The sequence below is a fragment of the Nasonia vitripennis genome, chromosome 2 (assembly GCF_009193385.2).
Source record: "Nasonia vitripennis strain AsymCx chromosome 2, Nvit_psr_1.1, whole genome shotgun sequence".
NCBI lineage: Eukaryota > Metazoa > Arthropoda > Insecta > Hymenoptera > Pteromalidae > Nasonia > Nasonia vitripennis.
Genome location: NC_045758.1, coordinates 22,129,182 through 22,149,944, shown reverse-complemented (window position 1 = coordinate 22,149,944; position 20,763 = coordinate 22,129,182). Strand labels below are relative to the sequence as shown.

Sequence of the window (20,763 nt, the reverse complement as noted above, 5' to 3'; positions counted from 1 at the left end):
CCGAGAAAGAGAGAGAGAGAGAGAGAGAGAGAGAGAGAGAGAGAGAGAGAGAGAGAGAGAGAGAGAGAGCGTAGTGGGAGTAGTCGGCGTCGAGAAGGAGGTAGTACACTCGCTCTCTCGAGAGTTTCGTGCATGTAGAAAGAGAGAGAGAGAGAGAGAGAGAGAGAGAGAGAGAGAGACAGCGAGTCGGCAGCGAAAAGCATATCCGAGCGCGGAGAAAGTGAGAGCTTCTCGAGCCGCCGTAGCAGCAGCAGCAGCAGAGAGCCGCCTCGTTGAAGAGCAGCAGCAGCACATTATAGTAGACAGACGCTGGGCGCCGCGCGGTACCGATCACAGCACGCAGAGCTGCCGGCAGCTGCACTCCGACGAGGAGAGCCGAGTGTGTGCAAGTGACGAGAGAAAGAGAGAGACCGATGCTGCTTCCCCGAGGAAAGTGACGCGTCGGGGGTGTTATGGCCGCAGATAGCTGGACCGCCAGACCGCTGCACTGTTGACGGAAGAGAGGGCATGAGTCGCGAGGGAAGTCGGCCTGTGATGCGCGAGTGCAACGAAGACACGTGATTTCTCTCCGTTATTCTCATCGATCGTCGTTCCGTAGATCGGTAACGAATCGGCAGTAAAGGCAGCGCGTAACGATCGTCACGATTCGCGCGAAAGGGGTTGGATCGGTATCGGCATAGAGAGGGGAAATCGGCTGAGGGAGAAGAGAAAATTTTCATGGTTCGTTGTGTTATGGTGCAAGAGGATCGGCGAGATCTCGATCGCGAGTGAAGAAGAAGAAGAAGAAGATCGCAGTCCCCATCCTTATCCTCCAGGAGTAGTCGGCCGGGATTTTGGCTCGAGTCGGTGAGTACGCGTCTTTCTTTTTTGCCATCCTCGCACTGTCTCCCCGAAGCGACTCGCGAGAGCGAGTTAATTAAAGAATATATAACGGCGGCTGCTCTCGCTGCGAGTAGCGAGCCATTATACCCGCGTGTAAATCCCCGACGAGCGTGAAAGCGCTGAAAAATTTCCACGCGCGCGAGAGAGCATATAGACTCGAGAGGAAAATGCACTCGGCGCACGTTCCGCGTTAACGAATCTATAAATCAGGTGCGAGAGCAGCGAGCGAGCGAGCGCTTTTACAAAATTTCTTCCCGTCGATTTCCACGCTTATGTGCCAGTATGATTTAAGAGCCGCTAACCGCGCACACTCGCGTCTCTTCCTTTCCGCTATACTCGCTTTATCGGAGACGAACCAACAATCCCGCTTATACGTATGAGTAATTGTCCTCGTGACGGCTCATGAGAGACGGAGATAATGCACATACGTGCGCGTGTTTTTCTTTTATCTGATGGCAACGTGAATCTGTCGCGCAAGCGCGGCCATACCCAGTTTCTCTTTTTCTGACCTTACGATCTTTGTCACGCGCAAATAAGAGAGCGCGCACCCGTTTTTTCTTTTATTATTATTGTATGCATGAATGAGGTCTTTCTTAGAACTCGTTAACGGCAAGCTACTTTTTTATTGGATCAAAGCTGTGCCGGCTTATTATTCCGGTGCAGTTCTAGATTCAGCGGGACTCTTTGAATTAATTTCATTTCTACAAATATTTACCTAAAACCCACAAAGTGCATCTCGCCAACGGAAAAAAATGTAAGAAGCGCCCGCGTCGCGCAGGTGACGTAATTAAAAGGCTTCGAGTTGAATTTCAAGTAAACGGATGCGATTGCTCCTCCGCATTAGCGATGTCCCGCGCGCGCTCGCGCAGTGAAAGTGCCAGCTCGCGACGGTGTATACCCACTTCCTCTCTTTCAAAATAAAATATTTGACTTTTCGTGAGGACGACTCTATGGCGCCTTACGTGACCGATTCAGTGTCACCGCGGTGACGGCGTTACCTAATCTTCCTCTCTTGTATATTTCTTCATTTCGAAGATACGTCGTTCCTGATAACGATGCGCCGTTCGTTGCAACAATCTTTTCTTCTCGCAAACATATTCTTCCCGAGTTTGGACGCTACGGTGTAATGGACATATCGTAATGAACGTGAATTAAACCGATCGAAGCACCGATGGCTGCGATTCTTGTATTATAAACCGGCGGAAAAATAACAACGATGCCCGCAGTTTCTCGTAGTAATTGCGGCAAGAAACAAACAAGGCAAAAAATTCTTTAATGAAACCGAAAAGAAACCACGGACTCGTCGGGCGATCGAGAAAGTCGGCGTCTCTCGCGCCAAGAAATCGAAGCGCGAACGCACTCGCGAGTCTCGATCGCATCCTCGCGTACCGATCCCGGCCCACACACTTGTGCTCGGACGCATTAAATCACGCGTCGGAAAAATTCAAAGGAATCGTAAGCCTCATCCAAATAATAATTGCTACATCAAATCAGCTGTAGCACAGCTTTGGAGCTCGCTCACGCGTTGGTTATAGCAATAAAGAGATAGGCAGCTCGATCGCGGCGTTTTCTCTCGCACGCGCGCTCGCCGATCGAATAAGAAAGGCGACCGAAAGACGGAAAAGCGGCGAGTATTTAAAGCGTGTATAAGTGGTGCGAAAAAATCCGTTACACAATGGAAAGTGTTCGTCATGAAAGGGTATCGGTGGAATCAGACCGCGAAGAGCGCGGCTACTCGCGCTCTGTGTTTTCAAGGCCACACGAATGAAGAATCTTGTGTACGTGTGTTTGGCTGGTGTGTATTATAGCTATATGCTAGAAAATTTCTTCGAGAGAGTCTATATACGTATATCACCTTCTCTTTCGGTGATCGGCTCTCGGTGGAAATGAGACGCGCACGCGCGCGTGTGTGTATACTTTCGATCTATAACAATGCCGGCGTCGATTAATTAATTTCACGATTGTTATATCCCCGTACTTTTATCGGATCGCCTACTTATCCGCACTGGTTCAACGTTTATTATTCTTCAATAAAGTTTCGCCTTGAGTATAGGCCGCGAAGAGTGATATTATATTCTTCGAATTTAAAATAACATGCCCAGTCGTGAGCGAATGCGATTTCGTTGTTTTCATTCCAAATACGCCCGGGATATGGCGAAGTTCTGCAAATATAACTTCACGCCGATCTGAAATTCACACCTGTACCGATCTTATCGCACTTCCCCATACATCGCCTATTAAAAACAATGATATTCGCATTCGTTCTCTGTATGAGAATCTGTGTCAAAATCACACTAAATCGGCCATACAAAACATCTTTTCCTTCAGCACCAATTTTCACCTGACTCGCATTTCCTCAACGTATCTCCATCTCTCTCTTCTGCGACTTGTTTTTCGATCGAGGCTCGAGGGCACTCAGTTTAGTTTTATAGACGCTGCGGGCTCTAACGAAAAAGGATCGTCGTGAATAGACCCATTAAAAAGGCTCTCCGTAAGGCGTAGGAGATTATAAGCCGCGCTGAGCGTTGTCGCGTGAAACTCGAAAGTGATAGATGACTATGCGCCCTATCGTCAAGGTCGATCTCGATGAGTTTCTTTTTCCTCTCAAACGCGCCCGACTGCATAGCCCGGTTTGTGATTACAAGCCTTTTTCACTTGACGGACGTAACAGTCCTCGTACACGTGTATTATTTGTCTATCATCTCGTTTCGAATCAAACACCCTTCGGCTTTCTTCAATTCAGCGTCGGTGTAATCTGTTGACCAAAGAAACGTTAAGGAAAATTACGTCATTAAGGATATTAAAATTTTTTTTTCAAAGGCGTAATGCGCGCGCGCGCTTGCAAGGCTTATTATGGGGCAGTTTTATCTGTTCTGCAGCAGCTCACTGTCAACGTCTATTGTCGCTACAAAGATACGACTCGGTGCCCGGTGTTCATAAAGTTTACGACTTCGCCGGGTCAATGATATCAAACTTTTACTAGTAGTAAAATGCAAATCGCAGAGAGAGAGAGAGAGAGAGAGAGAGAGAGAGATTCGTAAAAAATCACACTGCATAATAATGACCCAACGGCGGCGCTTGCGTGCGAATTGTAATGCATCGTAAATCGTCGTTGCGACAAATTCGAGAGCGATGTCATTGACTTTATTCCGCGACGGAAGCTGACTGAACCCGAAGAGTTTTGTTTCCACACGTTCTTGTTGTAATTGTATCCACACGAAATCAAGTTAATCATCGTATAACGCACACAAGATCAAGATTCAGGTAAACACTTAGTACGTGTCCGGAGAGTAAATGTAACGGACGGAGCCGGTAATTTTATAATTACATTTTTTCCGACAGAAAATTAGACACCAAGTTCATTAGTGCGCGCTTACGGTCTCATTACATCGATGTCGAGATAAAACCACTACAATTCTCTACTTCTTTGGCCGTCATGAAAGAGACCGTAATTAGCCCTGGCAAAAGCCCAGAAAAGAGTCTATGCTAGCGAGCATCTCATCTTTATATACCTACAACCTACTGTTTATAAATAAAAACCGTCCGACGCTCGACGAGCCTTTCTCCTCCTAATTAGCCGTTATGTCGCAGCTTTACGCAAATTTTACCATTTCTCCTAATTGAAAGTAAAAAAATAATCCAAGAGCAAAAAGAGCATTTTGTACGCACAAATCAAGCGGCGGACGGAAAAATTACACGGCGCGTCGACACCCGTCCGTATAATAATAATCACGGCAACTTCTCCGTATTTTTCTCCTCGCGGCTAATTCAGCGCGTGCTCGAAGCATTAAGCCTAAATGCGAGCGCTGTGTACACGCGGCAATTAATGTCGCGCCTCGGAAACAACTTTGCCGCCGCCGCGTGTGGAACGAAAGGGTATTATACGGTTTATCGAGTGCGCGATATGCCTTGCCGCGTTTTCTCCTCTAACAGGCTTACCGAGGCGTTTTCTAATAGTTTCATCTTTGATGGGGCTAACTTTTAGTCGATAGATCGAGCGAGCGAAGGAGTTAGAAAAAAGGATTAACACACAGTTTTATTACCAGCTGACAAGTCTGCAAAAATGGTTTTCAATATCACCAGAGACTTCGTATCGATCGTGTAGGTGCGCCGGAATGCTTTAATTGAATTGAAACTCCCGCGTGCAGATCGATACGATCGTAAATATGCCTTTTAAACTCTTTTCCTATCGCGCGCATCGTTGATGAAATGCGGCGAGGTTTCAATGGCGAAAACAACAATGTGTACTGCAAGCTGTAAAATAATCAAGCGAGAATGCAACGACACTTTTTTTTAACGGAAAAAGGAAAGTAGAAAGTTTGATTCGTCACTTATTAAATGACTGAAAATTTAATTTGTGTACCTGCATACTTGCGCGCGACGATTAATGCATGCTTAAGTGAAAAATTACGTAAAAAAAACGTGAGAACGATCGTTGTTTAATTCAGATGCGTTTCGACGCCTGTAATTTCTATTATTTTTTCAATCGTATGTAAATTTGAAGTGGATTGAGCTTTTAAAGTCTTACGGGCGTCAAATTAAAGATTAAACTTTCTACTTTCATTTTCGTTAGCTCGCTTTGAAGTCCTTTGTAGCCGTTCTTCTCCGTGTAATGCATCCACGCTTTTCACATAATTTGTTGACGTTGCAGTATAGAGCAAGATTTTCCCTTTTGGACCTCCAAAGTAGCTTTGAAAAAATGATCATGGAACTTTCAATGAAAAACCGCGCACCAACATCAAGAAACTCAATCACAACCTATAAACATGTACAATTTAAACTTTAATTTTTCATGCTCGGTCATTAGAGCTTTGCTTCAAAATACGGCTATAATCAGCTCCAATCAATTTAAAATAATAAGAAGTTGCAGACGACCCTGTTAGGAGATGCTATAGTAGAATGGCCGCTGAAATATAAAAAAAAAATTGTGGAAATGCCGGATAAGTCGCAGTTGCAATATACATCCTGTCAATGATATACGATGGAAAAAAGTCCTCGTGCGATAGGATAACCTTAGGCGTGTGTATTGCACTTTTAAACTGTAATGCCAGTGTTTAGTTTATGCCTATTCATTTTTTGCTATAATACTACTGTATTCTGGTAATGAAAACTTAATTTCTATCGGCACAAGAAGCTTCTATGTAACGCCAATTACACGTGTAATATATTACACATAAGCACGAAGCTCTTCTTCTGGATTATTTCTGCAAAAAGTAACTTATGTAAACTTTAGTACTTCCCATCAGATCATTTTTCTTCGCCATAACAATTATCCAAATGAAATACATCAAAGAAAAGCTCAGACTCTCGATACCATCATCAACCTTCGAACTATCTTTTCTTTCCCGTGAAAATTCACTCTAGCCCGTAAAAGCACAAATCGTTCGCGGAGAACACCTAAGGTGCATTTACCTCTGCATGCACCACGTGCTACAGCAACGACACGAGTTCGCGAAGCAGAAAAAAAGCAGCGACGCAGTCTCCTTACAGCCGCGCATCGCAGAGTACACACACACACACACACACACACGTACGTACTATACATATATCCGCTGCTTTCACGAGCAGCTGGAAAACGAATGCTCGCGCAACTTTCGACTCGCGCTCGTCTCTTTATAGAAACTGCTCCGCGAGAGGATAGACAACGCAGGAAGGTGAAAGTTCGCCCGAGCAGTTCCCGCTGAAAAATTCCTGCTTTGCTTCTGTATAAACCCACGATCGCTTTACTCGTCGCGTGTCTGTGTGAATGCAATGTGTACACAAGCCCGCGTCAATACATCGGGGAAGCTGCGCCGCGTATGAGTCGATCCATCGTCGGAATAATGCGCGCATCGCGCTCGCGCAAAAGAGAAAGAGGATGCGATCAAGGATTCTAATCTCGGAGAGCTGATGCGCTCGCTCGCGTACACAAGAAAGTGAATTATTTCAGCGAGCGTTTCAGCGCGATATTGCGGATGCTGCTTATTTACAAACGAATATGGCTCGCGGCTTTTTTTCGATTTGCTTCGCGCTTCCGACTTTTTCCAGGATGATTATTCGCTTTAGGTGTTGATGCGAGTGAAAGAAGCTTATATACATTTGGTTTGCACAAGAGATATTTTACAGTTTTATTAGCGAGGCCTTCCGAGCGAAGATGGAAATAAAGTAATGTATAGAGGAATAACGATTTTCCGGTGAAAATAAATGCTAATCTTAATCATGCAAATATAATAACTATGTCGGTTTCACCGTCTTAATAATATCGAGATAAATTACAATCGCTCTTTATTCAGCGGTAAAAATAAAAGAGTTTCCTATCGATGCATATCTATTACACTAAGCGTGAATACCCTTGGTTATATAAGAGAAGCCGAATAGTTTGCTTGGCAATCAACATAAGAAAAAGTTAATGAAGCGATTCGCGATTTTTTCCCTGCGAAATTCGTAATTCAGCGCACGGCGCGAACAATGACCCGTTGATTATACATCGAAGGAGAAATCTCTTGCGGCATCGTGAAACCGTGATGGAGTTCAAAGCCATCGTTTAACCTCCCACCTCGTCTCTGGCGCAGCGTCTTTCCCGTAAACGTCAATTTGCCCACGATTAAGTGTACAGAGAATGAAAGTCACATACCCACACACACACAAGCGCGCTTACAGGAAATTTGAATACAAGTGCATCCGAGTACAGCTACTATGTAGGTAATATCCCGAGCGCGATCAGTTTTTAACGAGCGAATATTAAGGCTGTTTTTATTAACGACTATCAATCATTTATGTGTATCCAAGGATTTCTCTTTCTTTTTCATTTTAGGAAGAAAGTCGATGGTGCACTGTACGTTATAAACTTTCGACGTATTTTTCAGTTTCAATTCCACGTTTTCGTACGATAATGCATGCACCGTTGTGTAATAAAACATATTCAGCGTGAAGATTCGATAATACAGAACAAACATCAAACGATTAACCCAGTCTAGTAAGCTCCGAACCACCTGCATTTCAAAACAGCCCGTGAAAATTCACGCAGACCTGGTCTTTCATCAAAATTACATGGCGCCCCTCTCTAATTGGGTAGCAGTTTTCACAAGCGCTAACGAGCGATCGCCTTATCGCGTTGAAATTTCTGGATGCATACTTGTCACAATTCATTTCGCAAGCTCTCTCGTCTTGCCGAGAAACCGGCCCAGCATATACCTGTATATGCTCGCTGATAGCTCGTCATTATAAAAAGAAACGAGATATTCGCCGTTCATCAGAGCCCCGGCTCCGCGCGGAGACGAACCCGGTAGTGAAAGGTACGACTCGAGCTAGACGACGACTAATCACACACGTCGTCGCGATCGGTCACTCCTCCCCTTATGCGTGTATGTATATAAATCAAAGCGCCGCGAGAGTGAGAGAACAAAAAAGAGGAGAAAATTTCACTCGCGATTTCCCCTACCGTCCCGTCCTCGTCATCGCGGCTAGTCTGACGTCACGATCGCGAGTGAGAGTACACGTATAATCTCTCGATGTGTGTACAATGTGGCGGGAAAAAAAGAAGCGAACGCGAACTTCACACACATGATCGGCTGTCGCGTGTATGTGTTTTTCGATAAAAAAATTCACGCGCGCTGGCGTGTTGCACTTTCACTTTAGGCTTCAGCGGCGTACAGGTATCTTTATATATACGCGTGTGAGTATATATATATATATATATATATATATATATATATATATATATATATATATATATATATATATATATATATATATATATATATATATAAAAGCGGTGGCGAATCGGCGCGACGACAGAGCCAATGACCTACTAACACATAGAGCTCCGCACAGCTGTGCACGACAAGGACGTTCGATTCGAGCGTTCGCGCCGGCGCCGTGTTTTATACATATATACCTACACACACGGGCAGCGCTGTGTGTCCGAGGCTGATTAATCGATTCCTCGGGCCAGATTCACGCCGATTGCGTAACTAGCTCGATCATTGATTTCGCGGATGAGATCGATTGGCTACCGTGGCTTTATGCTGAATTTATAACGACGCACGCCGTTCGAGGTTCCGATGTGTATATAGCGATTCATCGGCTTCGTTTTTTAGTGTTTAATTAAACAGCGGCGGACTTGCTGATGGGTATATAGGCCGACGGTCTATAACCCTTGACATTGACATTGCTGCCGTGCACCGGTATCTAGAACGTGTCAGGGTTAATTTATGCGACTTTAACAGAAATCGTTACTCCACGTGTGCGTGACCTTGCCACCATGGAATTTGAATGATTTAGTGATTGTAACTGATTCCCGCTGTATATTTCTATACTCATATCAATGCGGCGTTGGTTTCTCTAATAAGCCTACACAAGTTTTGAATTCTTTCATCGTTTATAACAAAAAATTCAAAATTTATGCGGGCCTCCTTTATTATTTCGTCTATAAACACTAGTACAGTCGTAATTATTTTGGTTTACCAATCGTTCATGCAATCTTATGTACAGCGACTTTGCTCGCAAGCATAATGTAATGAAAAAGCAGCATTTAAACTTCCCTTATATTTATATTCCAATTAAATGGCGAGGAGACGTACTTCTAGATACCGCTGAATGACTTTTCTAAAAGCTCGATCACGCGGATGAAAATCCAACTTACATGCGACTTTGTTTCCATCGTTCTTTTTTCTAATCGACAACTTGTATCGTATGTAGCAGATGCCAGCGGAGATATAAAATCAGAGACCTTTGAGAGAAAGCCGAAGATGCACTCGTGACATTCGACAACGAAAGTTCGATCTCTTGCGGCGAACGTAAAAACGATCGTGCGATAACGTCATGATGGAGAGTCGCCTTTCAAAATTCGAATCGCATTCAAAAAGAGAATATTAAAAGTATGAACAAAACATCAACCACGGAGAAAATTAGTAATGTTCGAACTCATGTCTGCTTATCCGGACACAAAGCCAGTCAGAGAAGCTCTTAGTGTTACAGCATGTCCCAGTTATAGCATGAGCGACCTAATCAAAAGACTAAGCAATGCTACACTGCTGTGGCACACTGCTATATCTAGACTCGGGACGCAGATTCAGACGAGGGGAATAGAAAAGTACCTACGCTGGACAGAAACTAGAGGGTAGGAAAGTGCGCACGAGGACCAGTCCAAAATTGATAACTGCTCCGAATGATTCCGGGTGTGCCGATGGCTTAGTAAATTGCGCAAATAGCATTAATCCGATACCTAGAGAAAGGTGCAGAAGCTATATCTAGCATAAAAACAATACACTCGATCGTCAAGATCCAGAAAAGTAGAAACAGATCGCTGACTGCGCACGCGTGTCCCGATCAAATCAGCAGCCTTGATCGTTCTGCATTATTAACTCTCTAAGCGCAATCTAAATCGCACACATCGAAGGATGAACCACTCGCGGATACTCTAATACGATCTCGGTGCATTTGAAAATCGCACGGCTGCTTGACGATCTTCGTAATTGTTCTCGCGCCTAAAGAAGCAATTAGAGCCGATGATAGCACGCTCGTTCGCGCGATAATAGAAAAGAAAGAAATACCCTTCGGCGTGTTTCGGACGAAGAAAACGACGTTCGCTTTCTCCCGCTCTGAGCGAATCGCGCAACTCGTTTCCTTCCGAGAGCTGGCGGCGATCTTCGAGAGCGGAGGAGATGGGACTCTCGCGATCGGTCGTTGCGCGAGCCGAGAGGCATCTAGCCGCATCCGCGTAATTTACGTTTTAGATGATGCTTCATGCGTGCTGCTATTATAAAAGCGCACTGAGCATTCAATCTCAGAATAAACACACCAAGTTTCAAAATATACACTGAAAAGCATTAGTCCCCGTAGAAGAAATTCAATTTCCGCTTTAATTCGACGATTAAAGAGCAGCGGCGCTGTAATTTGAAAAGTCCCGCGCCTCGGTCAATGAGAGAGCGCGTCGCCGAGGGAAAGAGCGAAAAACCTCGACGAGGAAACAAAAGTTCCGTCAATTAATCCCTGCAGCATCCCGTGCGCGTATATTCAATTAAGAACCTAACAAATTAGCACGGCGGCGTCCAATCGGGGGTGTAAGCATATCGGAGTCGTGCAGTGTTTGCGTTTCAGTTCCGGGAGAGAGAGAGCGTCTCTCTTCTCTTCTTTACTTTCACTTATTATGTAGTAAATATGACGCAAACTGGATTTCGACTGCCGGTCTTTTTTCCCCTCCCCCCGGCGTCGTCGTATTTTTCGAAGTCGTCACGGGGGCGGGGCCGGAATAAAGGATTCGCCGCACGCACGTGATTTCCGCTGCGCGCACGCGCTTTGGAGGGCGCACCTCTCCCTTTTTTCCTCTCTTCTCGCGAGCGTCCTGCAGCGCGATGCAGCCGCGCAACAAAGAAAGAAAGCGAGAATTAATGGGAGTAGCGACACAGGCTATTAATTCCGAAGCGCGCGCGTAACGGTACAGGAGCAGCAGTTTGCTCTCTCGAGCAGTTCGACGACCTCGAACTTAGAGAGAGAGAGAGAGAGAGAGAGAGAGAGAGAGAGAGAGAGAGAGAGAGAGAGAATGACGAGGTGCAGCATTGGAGAAAGAACTGACTAGCGACGCGTCTTCGCTCGATTATGCCCTCGTAGCGGCACATCTTTACGGACGGTTGCGTTACGTAAGAACGATCACCTCTCGGGCAACGAGATGTCGTGCGCGGTCTCGAGTGCGCGATGAGAAAGAGAAGATTGCTTTTTTTTGTTTGTGAGGAAATGAGGCTCGAGAGAGGAGATCCGTTTCTGTATACACTCGATGTATGCGCGCACCTTCGAGCTCGCGATGGCTTCCGCTCCGATGTTCAATTGACTATACTGTTTGGAAGGGTAACGACTTGGAAAATCTATAGGCCGAGAGTGTCTCTTCTTCTTCTTCTTCTTCTTGTGAGAGTCAATGGAGAAAGTTGAGTGTGTTTTTATGGGCCTGGATGTGTGTTTATTATTGAATGGATGCAAAGCCTTGTAGCATGTGTCCGCGCTACGAGATAGAGATTTATAGGTATTATTAAAATACAGAGGAAGACTCTGGGAGAAACATTATTGGTTACATGATTATTACACAAGTCTTACATAAAGTTTGTTTTTTGTGAAAACACTTGTGGGGACTTTTCTTAGATTAGTAATTACTTTCATCCGGGTTAGAGTAATTTCACCTACTCTTACATCCAAGCCTCTGAGATGAGGGGTATAGCTCTGACCAAATGGAAGTACGTAATCAAATTATTTTATACCGCATCATGATGACACACTGGAATTTCACTTAACGGATTCAGTGATCATCATCAAAACATTATAAAAGATTTCGTAACAACTCCGCGTGACTAATCTTCTTTCGATACATGATGAATATTCGTCATTTGATAGAAATTTTTTGATTTCTATGAGTCGAAAAACATGACAATGTCTCTAGCTTTTGCACGTGCCGGGCGTTAGTTATGATGTTTCCGACCTGAATTTTAAAGTAGTCAAATGTCAGTTTCACAATGAAACCGGAGATTCCCATAAAAAAGGATTGAATACTCTTTAACACATTTGAAATTAGCGACGCTTCAAATGGCACATAAGTTAGGTGGAAATCGTTTCATTGCATTCAAACCCTTTCATTGCACGATAAGCCGTTTTTAACAACATTAGTAATTTCTAACATTCAGATGCAAACTGTACACATGCAATGATGAATTTAACGTAATCATTTCCTTTGCAGTAATAAGATGCTGATAACGAAGCCATGCAGCTGTCTACTACTCGCTCTCGTTCTGGGCCTTCGCTCGAGCACGTGTCGCGCCGCCGCCAGCAGCAGCAGCAGCAGTACTTCCCTCGTCAGTCTCCCGACCAGCAGCAGCAGCAGCAGCAGTCCAACCTCGCCGCTCCAGCGTTTCGCGACCTCGAGCAACACCACAGCTTCAGGTCGTTCTCGTAGACGACGCTTCGTGCGCTTCCCCGCACTGCCTCCAAGCTATGTACTCGAGGGTGCGGGTCCACCTCCGCCGATCCAGCAGTCCAGGAGTCTGGGCTTCGCCAGCGTTAGGTTCGGCGGTCCCAGCGCCGGTCAGTATCCAACCTGGAGGCAGCACAAGTCCTACTGGAGACAACACTCCGGGCCACCGACCATCGGTGCTGACTACCCCGCGAGACCCTCCGCACCGGTTATGGGACACAGGACTCCCAGGCTCATCTTCAGGGATAACGACTTTCCCGTAGTTTCCGGAAGCGCCAACAATTTCTTCCAGTCCAACCAGTTGCCCGACGTCGAGGAGGACTTCAGAGGTGAGAACCGAGCAATTTAGACAGAGTGGGAAAGGGATTTTCGTTGTGCATTGTGCGATCCACTAATACCTCTGGGAAGTCGGTGCGCAAGAGTGATGAAACTGCTATAGTGTATAGCTTTAGAAGAAAGTGGAAAGCGAACGCGTGGTATTTGGAAGTGAGACACGCATTTTGACAAGCGGTAGATTTTCTCGTAGATCCAGCCGATTTTGCCTCAAGCGGTTCGCGGCTATTGATCATACAGTCAGCCGTGAATATTAACATTCGTATCTGGAAAAAAACCCAGCTTGCATCTGTTTGTGCAGAGCGCGGATAGTAATCTGAGCTATACCACTTTCGAACTGTACAATGTATACTTTGCAATTTGATTCGCTTATTTCGAGAACATTTTCCGTTGCTTTCTCTCAAACTGCAAAAGGGGTCACGCGCAGCAGAATTTGTTTCTTATTTAATAAAGGATCATTATATGTTAATAAAGAATTAGCTTGGAGCCTGCCTGCGTCATGTGAAGCTACTTGCTAATCGTCTAATAAGTGTCAATTTGAAGGCAAAATATAGGACGTGGGTAGAAAACATATCTCTTATTCTTCTGAAAGTCTATGCTTTAGAGAGATGCAATCGAATGCGAGAATCCTCAATTATGTAAATGCATTGAATCCCAGGCAATAGCAGGAGCTCGGAGAAAGCGATAGTCTTATAAAACTGCACAGCAGCGTATGCAGATTAACGATCTTTTTTAGGCTACTAACTCCCGCGCAAGTAGAAACTCATCTTTAATTGCACGTGTAAGATGAATGACGAAAAAAAGGTGATGGCTCTAAAAAGCATGTTTTCGAAACGATAGCAAGTCCTCCTATAGATAGCGTAACAATGCTACTGTTCTACTTAATCTTACGCTGTCGTTTATCATTTCAGATCATCGGAAGCAAATTTTTAATGAATATCCCAGACTGGAAACAGGTACGTAATGTCACTCTGCAATTGTACTTTTATCTTAATAAAGCCATGTTTCAGTTAGTTAGAGTCGGCGAAAGTTTCGAGTCATAGAAAACATTACGACTATACAAATATAAAACGGTCAAGTAGTTTCACGATCAGTACGGACAGTCGAATGCATTTGTTTGAGTTCCGAGACTGTATAACGTAACGCAATGTCTTGGTAACGATCTTGTCATGCTGCAACTATACTACCGTCAACTTTGCGGCGCTTCGTAATCCGTTATAATTTTATGCCCCGGTGCATCGATAAATTAATCTTTTACGCTATTTGGATGCAAATTCTGATGGCAAAATTATTGTCGCGCAGAGAAGCAAGGCGACCGATGCCCTCGAATTTCAACTGTGTAACTCTCACTTCCTCGTAGAATTTGTTCGTTTAGTGATTCCGATGATAACACTTGAGATGTGCACAGGTGCGCCTACGCCGAGTAAACGGAAGTTATTATTTAATTCGGAGAAACAGGGTAATTTAGCAGGGGCTGTTAGCTTATCAGTCGGTTCTGTTATCGATACAGCAATGATAAACTCGAAAGATACAACGCGAAAAAAGAATCGTTCACCAGACCACCTTTTGAAAACCTTCTGTGCAGAGCCGCGGAAAGAAAAAAGACCGGCGTGGAAGGGTGACGATTCGTTGTGCGCTGACGGACGGAGCTGCGAATTTTTTCTAATGTGCTGGATGTCCGCGGGTTTGCTGGACGGCAGCTGCGGCGGCATTATGTACGCCTGCTGTCACCGGACTAAAGACGCGGCTAAGGCAAGCAATGATTATAATCTCGTCGACGAGCCACGAGATCAGATACAGTCGCTAGCCACGGACTCTTACGTTGCTGAGGCCACCAGCGAGGATCGTAAGTTACACACACACACACGCATACACACACAAATGCACACCTTTGACATGACTCGACGATGAGGCCAGTTCTGTACAATCTATACTCGTATACGCATTGTAAAGCATGTACATTATTTATACACTCACGGAACGGGATGGAGGGACTGAGACTACGATAAAACCTATATTTCGACCCCACGATTATTGCCATTGTCGTCCGGGAAACCGCGAATTGTATTTTTTTATAAGAGTTCTGAATTATTCTTTGAGTAATATCACGTGAATTCTTGAATTAAATATGAATATTGATGCATACATATTACATATTTCTCAGCATAGCAATACGCGCGCGTCCTTGATTCACAGCTCCTTCATATTTTTGTTACTTTCATTCGCGTGATTCAAACCACTAAAATAGAGCAATCTTTCTCTCAAACTAGTTGATTACCCTCGAAAGTATGCGGAAAATGATTATTCGTCAATTGAAACATGATTGTTTGGCTTGGTGCTAGCATCGACTCTCTCGTGATTGTTTTCATAAAGTATAATATGGCATGAGCATGATGTGTATGGTGGTCCAATACTGTTTGGTTCCGTGACTCAACGCACGTTAACGCACGCACGCAACATAACGCACGTTTTGTTCCGCAAGGATGCACTAACAAGACCTCTTACCAACTTGTACCTGTAAAGTTATTTATGTTTCATGGGATGTTTGCGGTGATTTCCACCTTATGGGTGTTGACTGATAATGTACCGTTTAATGAACTGCAGTGTTGAAATGTGAATGAATTATTACTTGCAATGTTGAAGAGAAACAATTTATGTGTATAGTCTCTATTGTTTCGTTCATTAGATTTTTAAATGCAGGCCTTTTGTTAATTTAACGCTCTCTAGTTTCTTATGCTTGCATCTTTCCTTTGCTTAATTATATCGGTTTGAATAATTTATAAAAGGAAATATTGTTCAATTGTAAAATCGATTATTCCGAGTCAATAAAGATGTAAAAAGTTGCAAGTTATGCTTTCTAAAATTCTGAGAGTTAGTTCCTCTAGCCGAGCCGTAAACGGTTTGCTCTGTCCCCAGATTTTCTAAACAGTTAGGATCTTATCAGAAAATTAAAACGGTAAATGTGTGTTTTAGAACGTGAGATCAGATCTGTTACAATAAAGTCAACGTGTGAGTTTAACGAGCTCACTTCTCACACTTCTCTTGAGAAAAAAGAATACATTTATTTTCTCCGTTTCCTGTATACATTGCATTACGTTGCTCAATGAGGCAAGAGACTTTTTCATACTTTGAACTATAAAGAATGATGGATAGCCTTATTGCAATGAAAGTAATAATTGTATTCATATTTTTGCACGACTAGTCCGGGCTTGAAAAATTTGCATTGGATCGACTGACGGGGTGACAATTGTTCTTACATAACAACATAACGGCAGCAGGGAGTGCATTCGAGGCATGTGTTTGCCATTTCGTACTGGAAGATCGTTGATGGTTCGCACTGTATATACTTCTTGCAACAAAGCAGACATTGAACAGAGGACTGTTGTTGAATATCATCGTAATTTATTTATACTTACTACTCTATCAACTTTTCCATTTTACTCTAGATGGTCGAGGCACGTCAGTCGAGCGCACAATGTATTGTCACCTATACTGTATTATTGTAAAAATTTGACTCCTACTATATTTACGTCGCCATTTCTAATTATGTTATATAATTTTGCGAGCCTCGCGCAGTATTTTTAAGGCGGTAACCTACTTATAAGTTTATGGCGATCAGTAGAACATTAATATTTTCTTATACATCTCGTATTGTTTAATATTTTCCTTTGAAAGTCTTTGCTATATCCGTAATTATTTTCATGATATAAATGTTGAATGCTCGTTTCAGAATGCGGTATTTCGGCCTCGAAACAAACTGCGCAGAGGCGAATCGTTGGTGGAGACGAGGCAGGCTTTGGAAGTTTTCCTTGGCAGGTAATGCAATACCAAACTAATACCAATAATAATTTCGTTGAAACAAATTGATTTTTTTTTTAATTTTAAATATAATACACATATAAATCAACTTTCTTCGAAAAGTACCACCTCAATCATTAATGACTAATGCAATCCGTAATTTCTTGTTTTTCAGGCTTACATTAGAATAGGCTCGAGCAGATGCGGCGGAACGCTTGTAAATCGCTTTCACGTCGTTACGGCTGGCCACTGCGTAGCTAAGTTAGCATTACGGATCTTTCTTTACCTTTGTTTTTTTCCTCTCTCTCGAGAAACTCTTTGAATGCGTTCGCTCGCGCTTTTTGCACCCGCACTAATTCTCTCTTCTGTGTTTACTCAGGGCATCCGCTCGTCAGGTGCAGGTCACGCTCGGCGATTATGTCGTAAATTCGGCGACGGAGTCGTTGCCGGCCTACACCTTCGGCGTAAGAGAAATCCGGGTACATCCGTACTTCAAGTTTACACCGCAGGCCGACAGGTAATACGCACCTCTCATTCTTTGATTCATATCTTGCGGCCTTTGGAAAACGCTCGAGTGACGGGTTCTTACCGTAAATTGCTAATTTCTAAATAAGCGTTAACGCCTCAGACCGAGTCGAAAGATAAAGGATTGAATATACTGATACTTTGTTGGAGAAGTGACGTTGAAAGTGATCTAACAACAAAACTTGCTGGGCACACGGAATGATGCCGCATTTAGCTTGAAGAGAAATTCTTGGTAAAAGTTGTAGGGTTGCTGGAGAAATGTAGGAAATATTTTTGATCTACTGCAGAGTATTTGTTGCTATTCGTTACCAAAAATTCGGAAACTTTTGTATCCTTAATGGGCAGAATAGGTGTTGCGTTTAATTAAGGTAATTTCTAGATAATTAATCAATTATAAATCATACCATGGTAATAGCTACAAAGACAAAGGTTTTTAATCTACTTAAAAATATTAACTTCCTTAGATATTATCTTTCCTAATTTAGTGTAATTATCTCTGTAATTTTGGTGAAACCAGTGTGGTGAAACTAGACGCAAACTTTGACACAATACTGGTGTTGGAAACATCAAAATTTTTGAGTTCCTATTTCGTCAAAATTGCTGTCCAACGATTACGCTCAATGAACTTCCTTTCATTCTTTCTGAATTCTACTTAAATAACACAAGAGTTCTAAGCACACAATTGTATAGCGCAACTTATTGCATTTATTATGTTATACTAACAATTGATAAATTTAAATAAATTCATTATAATTAAAAGAGACTATAAATATAGAGGAAAATTGCTTCGATGTTGTTATTTATGTCATTCCGACAAACAGTTTTAAATATAAAGAAGGATCATAGGATAAAATCAACATCATAAATTCGAAATTTCATCGTGTATTTTATAGTTAGGCACCTATACAAAAATATAAATAAATAAATAAAAATAATGTAAATTATTAATTTCATTTTTATGAATTTAGATTTGATGTTGCTGTTCTACGGCTGGATAGACCAGTTCATTACATGCCTCACATTGCTCCAATTTGTTTGCCAGAGAAAAATGAAGACTTTTTAGGGCAATACGGTTGGGCAGCAGGTTGGGGTGCCCTTCAAGCAGGTAAATGATTATTCAATACTTTTGCAATTTTTGTATGTTATAAATTTATGATACATTTTTTTCTCTCATTAATGCTCACAATAATTAATTATACATTTCTTCAGGTTCAAGGCTTCGACCAAAAACGTTACAGGCTGTGGATGTACCCGTGATCGACAACCGAGTTTGTGAAAGGTGGCATCGTACGAATGGTATCAATGTAGTCATCTACGATGAAATGATGTGTGCTGGCTATCGGGGTGGTGGCAAAGACTCGTGTCAGGTATGGATTTTCGTTTGAGACAACTAAGAATGTTAAATAAACAGTTTGCTCTCTTTTCTTCTGAGTGGAGATAAATTTTTAAAAAATTATGAATGCGTCATAATCAACATATTATACTGATAGACAAGACTTATTAGAATTACTTTCAACTTACCTAATATTTTTCATATAATAGGGTGACAGTGGCGGTCCTTTGATGCTTGAGAAAACTGGAAAATGGTACCTTATTGGTATCGTGTCTGCTGGATATTCGTGTGCTCAACCCGGACAGCCAGGAATTTACCATCGTGTTGCGAAGACGGTGGATTGGATTACGTATGTCATTAATTCGTAGCATACGAAATATGACTAAATGATCAAAGAAAAATGACCATTTAACTGTTATAAAATTCGAGCGTTGGTATAGACAATTTGATAAACAAATGATGTAAAAAGATGTATTCATGTTCTATGCCAAAGTCAGATACATTAGTACTTGGGATGCTTCATTAACGGAAACACCAGTTCTTGAATCGATTGTAATGCGATACCAAAAATTAATGTCTCTGATTTTCATTGAGTTATGACTATTATAATTATTATTAATATTATTCAATCTATTTAATTTTTCATTGATAAAATAAGAATATTTAAAATCGCGATGAATCTAAGATTGAAAATCTGTAAGTAAAAGATAATACTGTTGAACTGTTATAATATTATAAGATTGTTATAAATTTCTTTTTTAATTACAGATTTCAATACATTATCAAAATTTAATTATTGGAAAGATTTAAGCACGCGATAAAGTATTTTAGGAATTCTCTTATATAACTGTCGAATATTTATTTTCATTTAGCATAAAATGATTGTCATTCGAAAAATAAAAATATAAAAAGTACGAATTAAAAGATGGGGAAAAAAGACACTGATGTGCATAAAACATAGGCGCGTTATTATAATTATCGTACTGTATAGTAATGTAAATGTTTAATGAACTGTCGTTTGACAACAATTTTGTGGATTTCTCGGATCCTCAATTTTTTATATAAATAGCGAAGAAAAGAAAGTATGAATGATTTTGAATGTTGCTTAAAACTGTGAATTGTATCAGATTTTCTACTGAAATGGTTATAAAATTAATTATTTTTTGTGCTACATAATGTAGAATTTTCAGTAGGGTTTTCTGTTTTCCACACAAGTGATTGTTATTTTCATGAAATAAGAGTTTGTGCTTTTTAAATTATCAAACATTTCGTTCTCTAAAATCTTTCGTCAAAAATAACAAGACATTTGTGAACTGACAAATCACCATTACGTAAAATAAGCATTATTTACATTATGTAAATGTTGATAAGAAATAAAAATGTAAATATTTTTCATATTTTTAAATAAAATTGTATAAATTGATTACAGTTTGTAATGTTTTTTTTTCAGCGATGTTGAATGAATCATTTTATCTGTACTGCCTTTCAAAGTAGATCTATAAAGAACTATTTTAAAACGCATTCAATTTACTAAGCTATTTCAAATCAGTCAATAGAAACATCGTTCATGTTCGTATAGCTAAAATGTTTAATTTCTAAGTCAAACGTGAATTTCAATAAATTGACTTGATCCTTATAATTACGCTGTAGCTTCTCAAACAGTAATAATCATTTTCAGCATAAAATCTAAAGATTCTAGTAATTATATTTTTACGACTAAAAAATTATAAATTACATCGACTATAAAATAAATATTGTTGTGTTCGCTGTAAATTGTTTTGGCACTATCACAAAAATATTTTAAATGTAATTTAAATAGCTGGAAAAATTTTATTTCTAAAACTACTATATAGTATACTTAAGATGTTAAAAACTACTTACGAAATCTGAAAAATAAATTAAAATGATGTTTTTATAAAGATAGTTGAAGAAAAGAATAAATGCAAGACCGTTTACT

At 41.6% G+C, this 20,763-nt stretch overlaps 1 protein-coding gene across 2 annotated transcripts; it reads left to right on the top strand.

Annotated features, from left to right (window-relative positions):
• Nucleotides 1–165: 165 nt before the first annotated feature.
• On the top strand, nucleotides 166–20,229 carry LOC100118310 (serine proteinase stubble). 2 transcript variants are annotated; one of them, XM_008211456.3, is made up of 9 exons: nucleotides 166–846; nucleotides 12,584–13,146; nucleotides 14,062–14,106; nucleotides 16,881–16,966; nucleotides 17,124–17,209; nucleotides 17,328–17,465; nucleotides 18,442–18,578; nucleotides 18,683–18,840; nucleotides 19,016–20,229. In XM_008211456.3, the coding sequence occupies exons 2-9, from the start codon at nucleotides 12,591–12,593 to the stop codon at nucleotides 19,172–19,174; spliced, it is 1,365 nt and encodes a 454-aa protein (XP_008209678.1). In that variant the 5' UTR covers nucleotides 166–846; nucleotides 12,584–12,590; the 3' UTR covers nucleotides 19,175–20,229. The 2 variants fall into 2 exon arrangements, with proteins under 2 accessions (XP_008209678.1, XP_031780735.1); XM_031924875.1 differs by lacking the exons at nucleotides 166–846; nucleotides 12,584–13,146; nucleotides 14,062–14,106 and adding an exon at nucleotides 14,638–14,996.
• The last annotated feature ends 534 nt before the right edge of the window (nucleotides 20,230–20,763 follow it).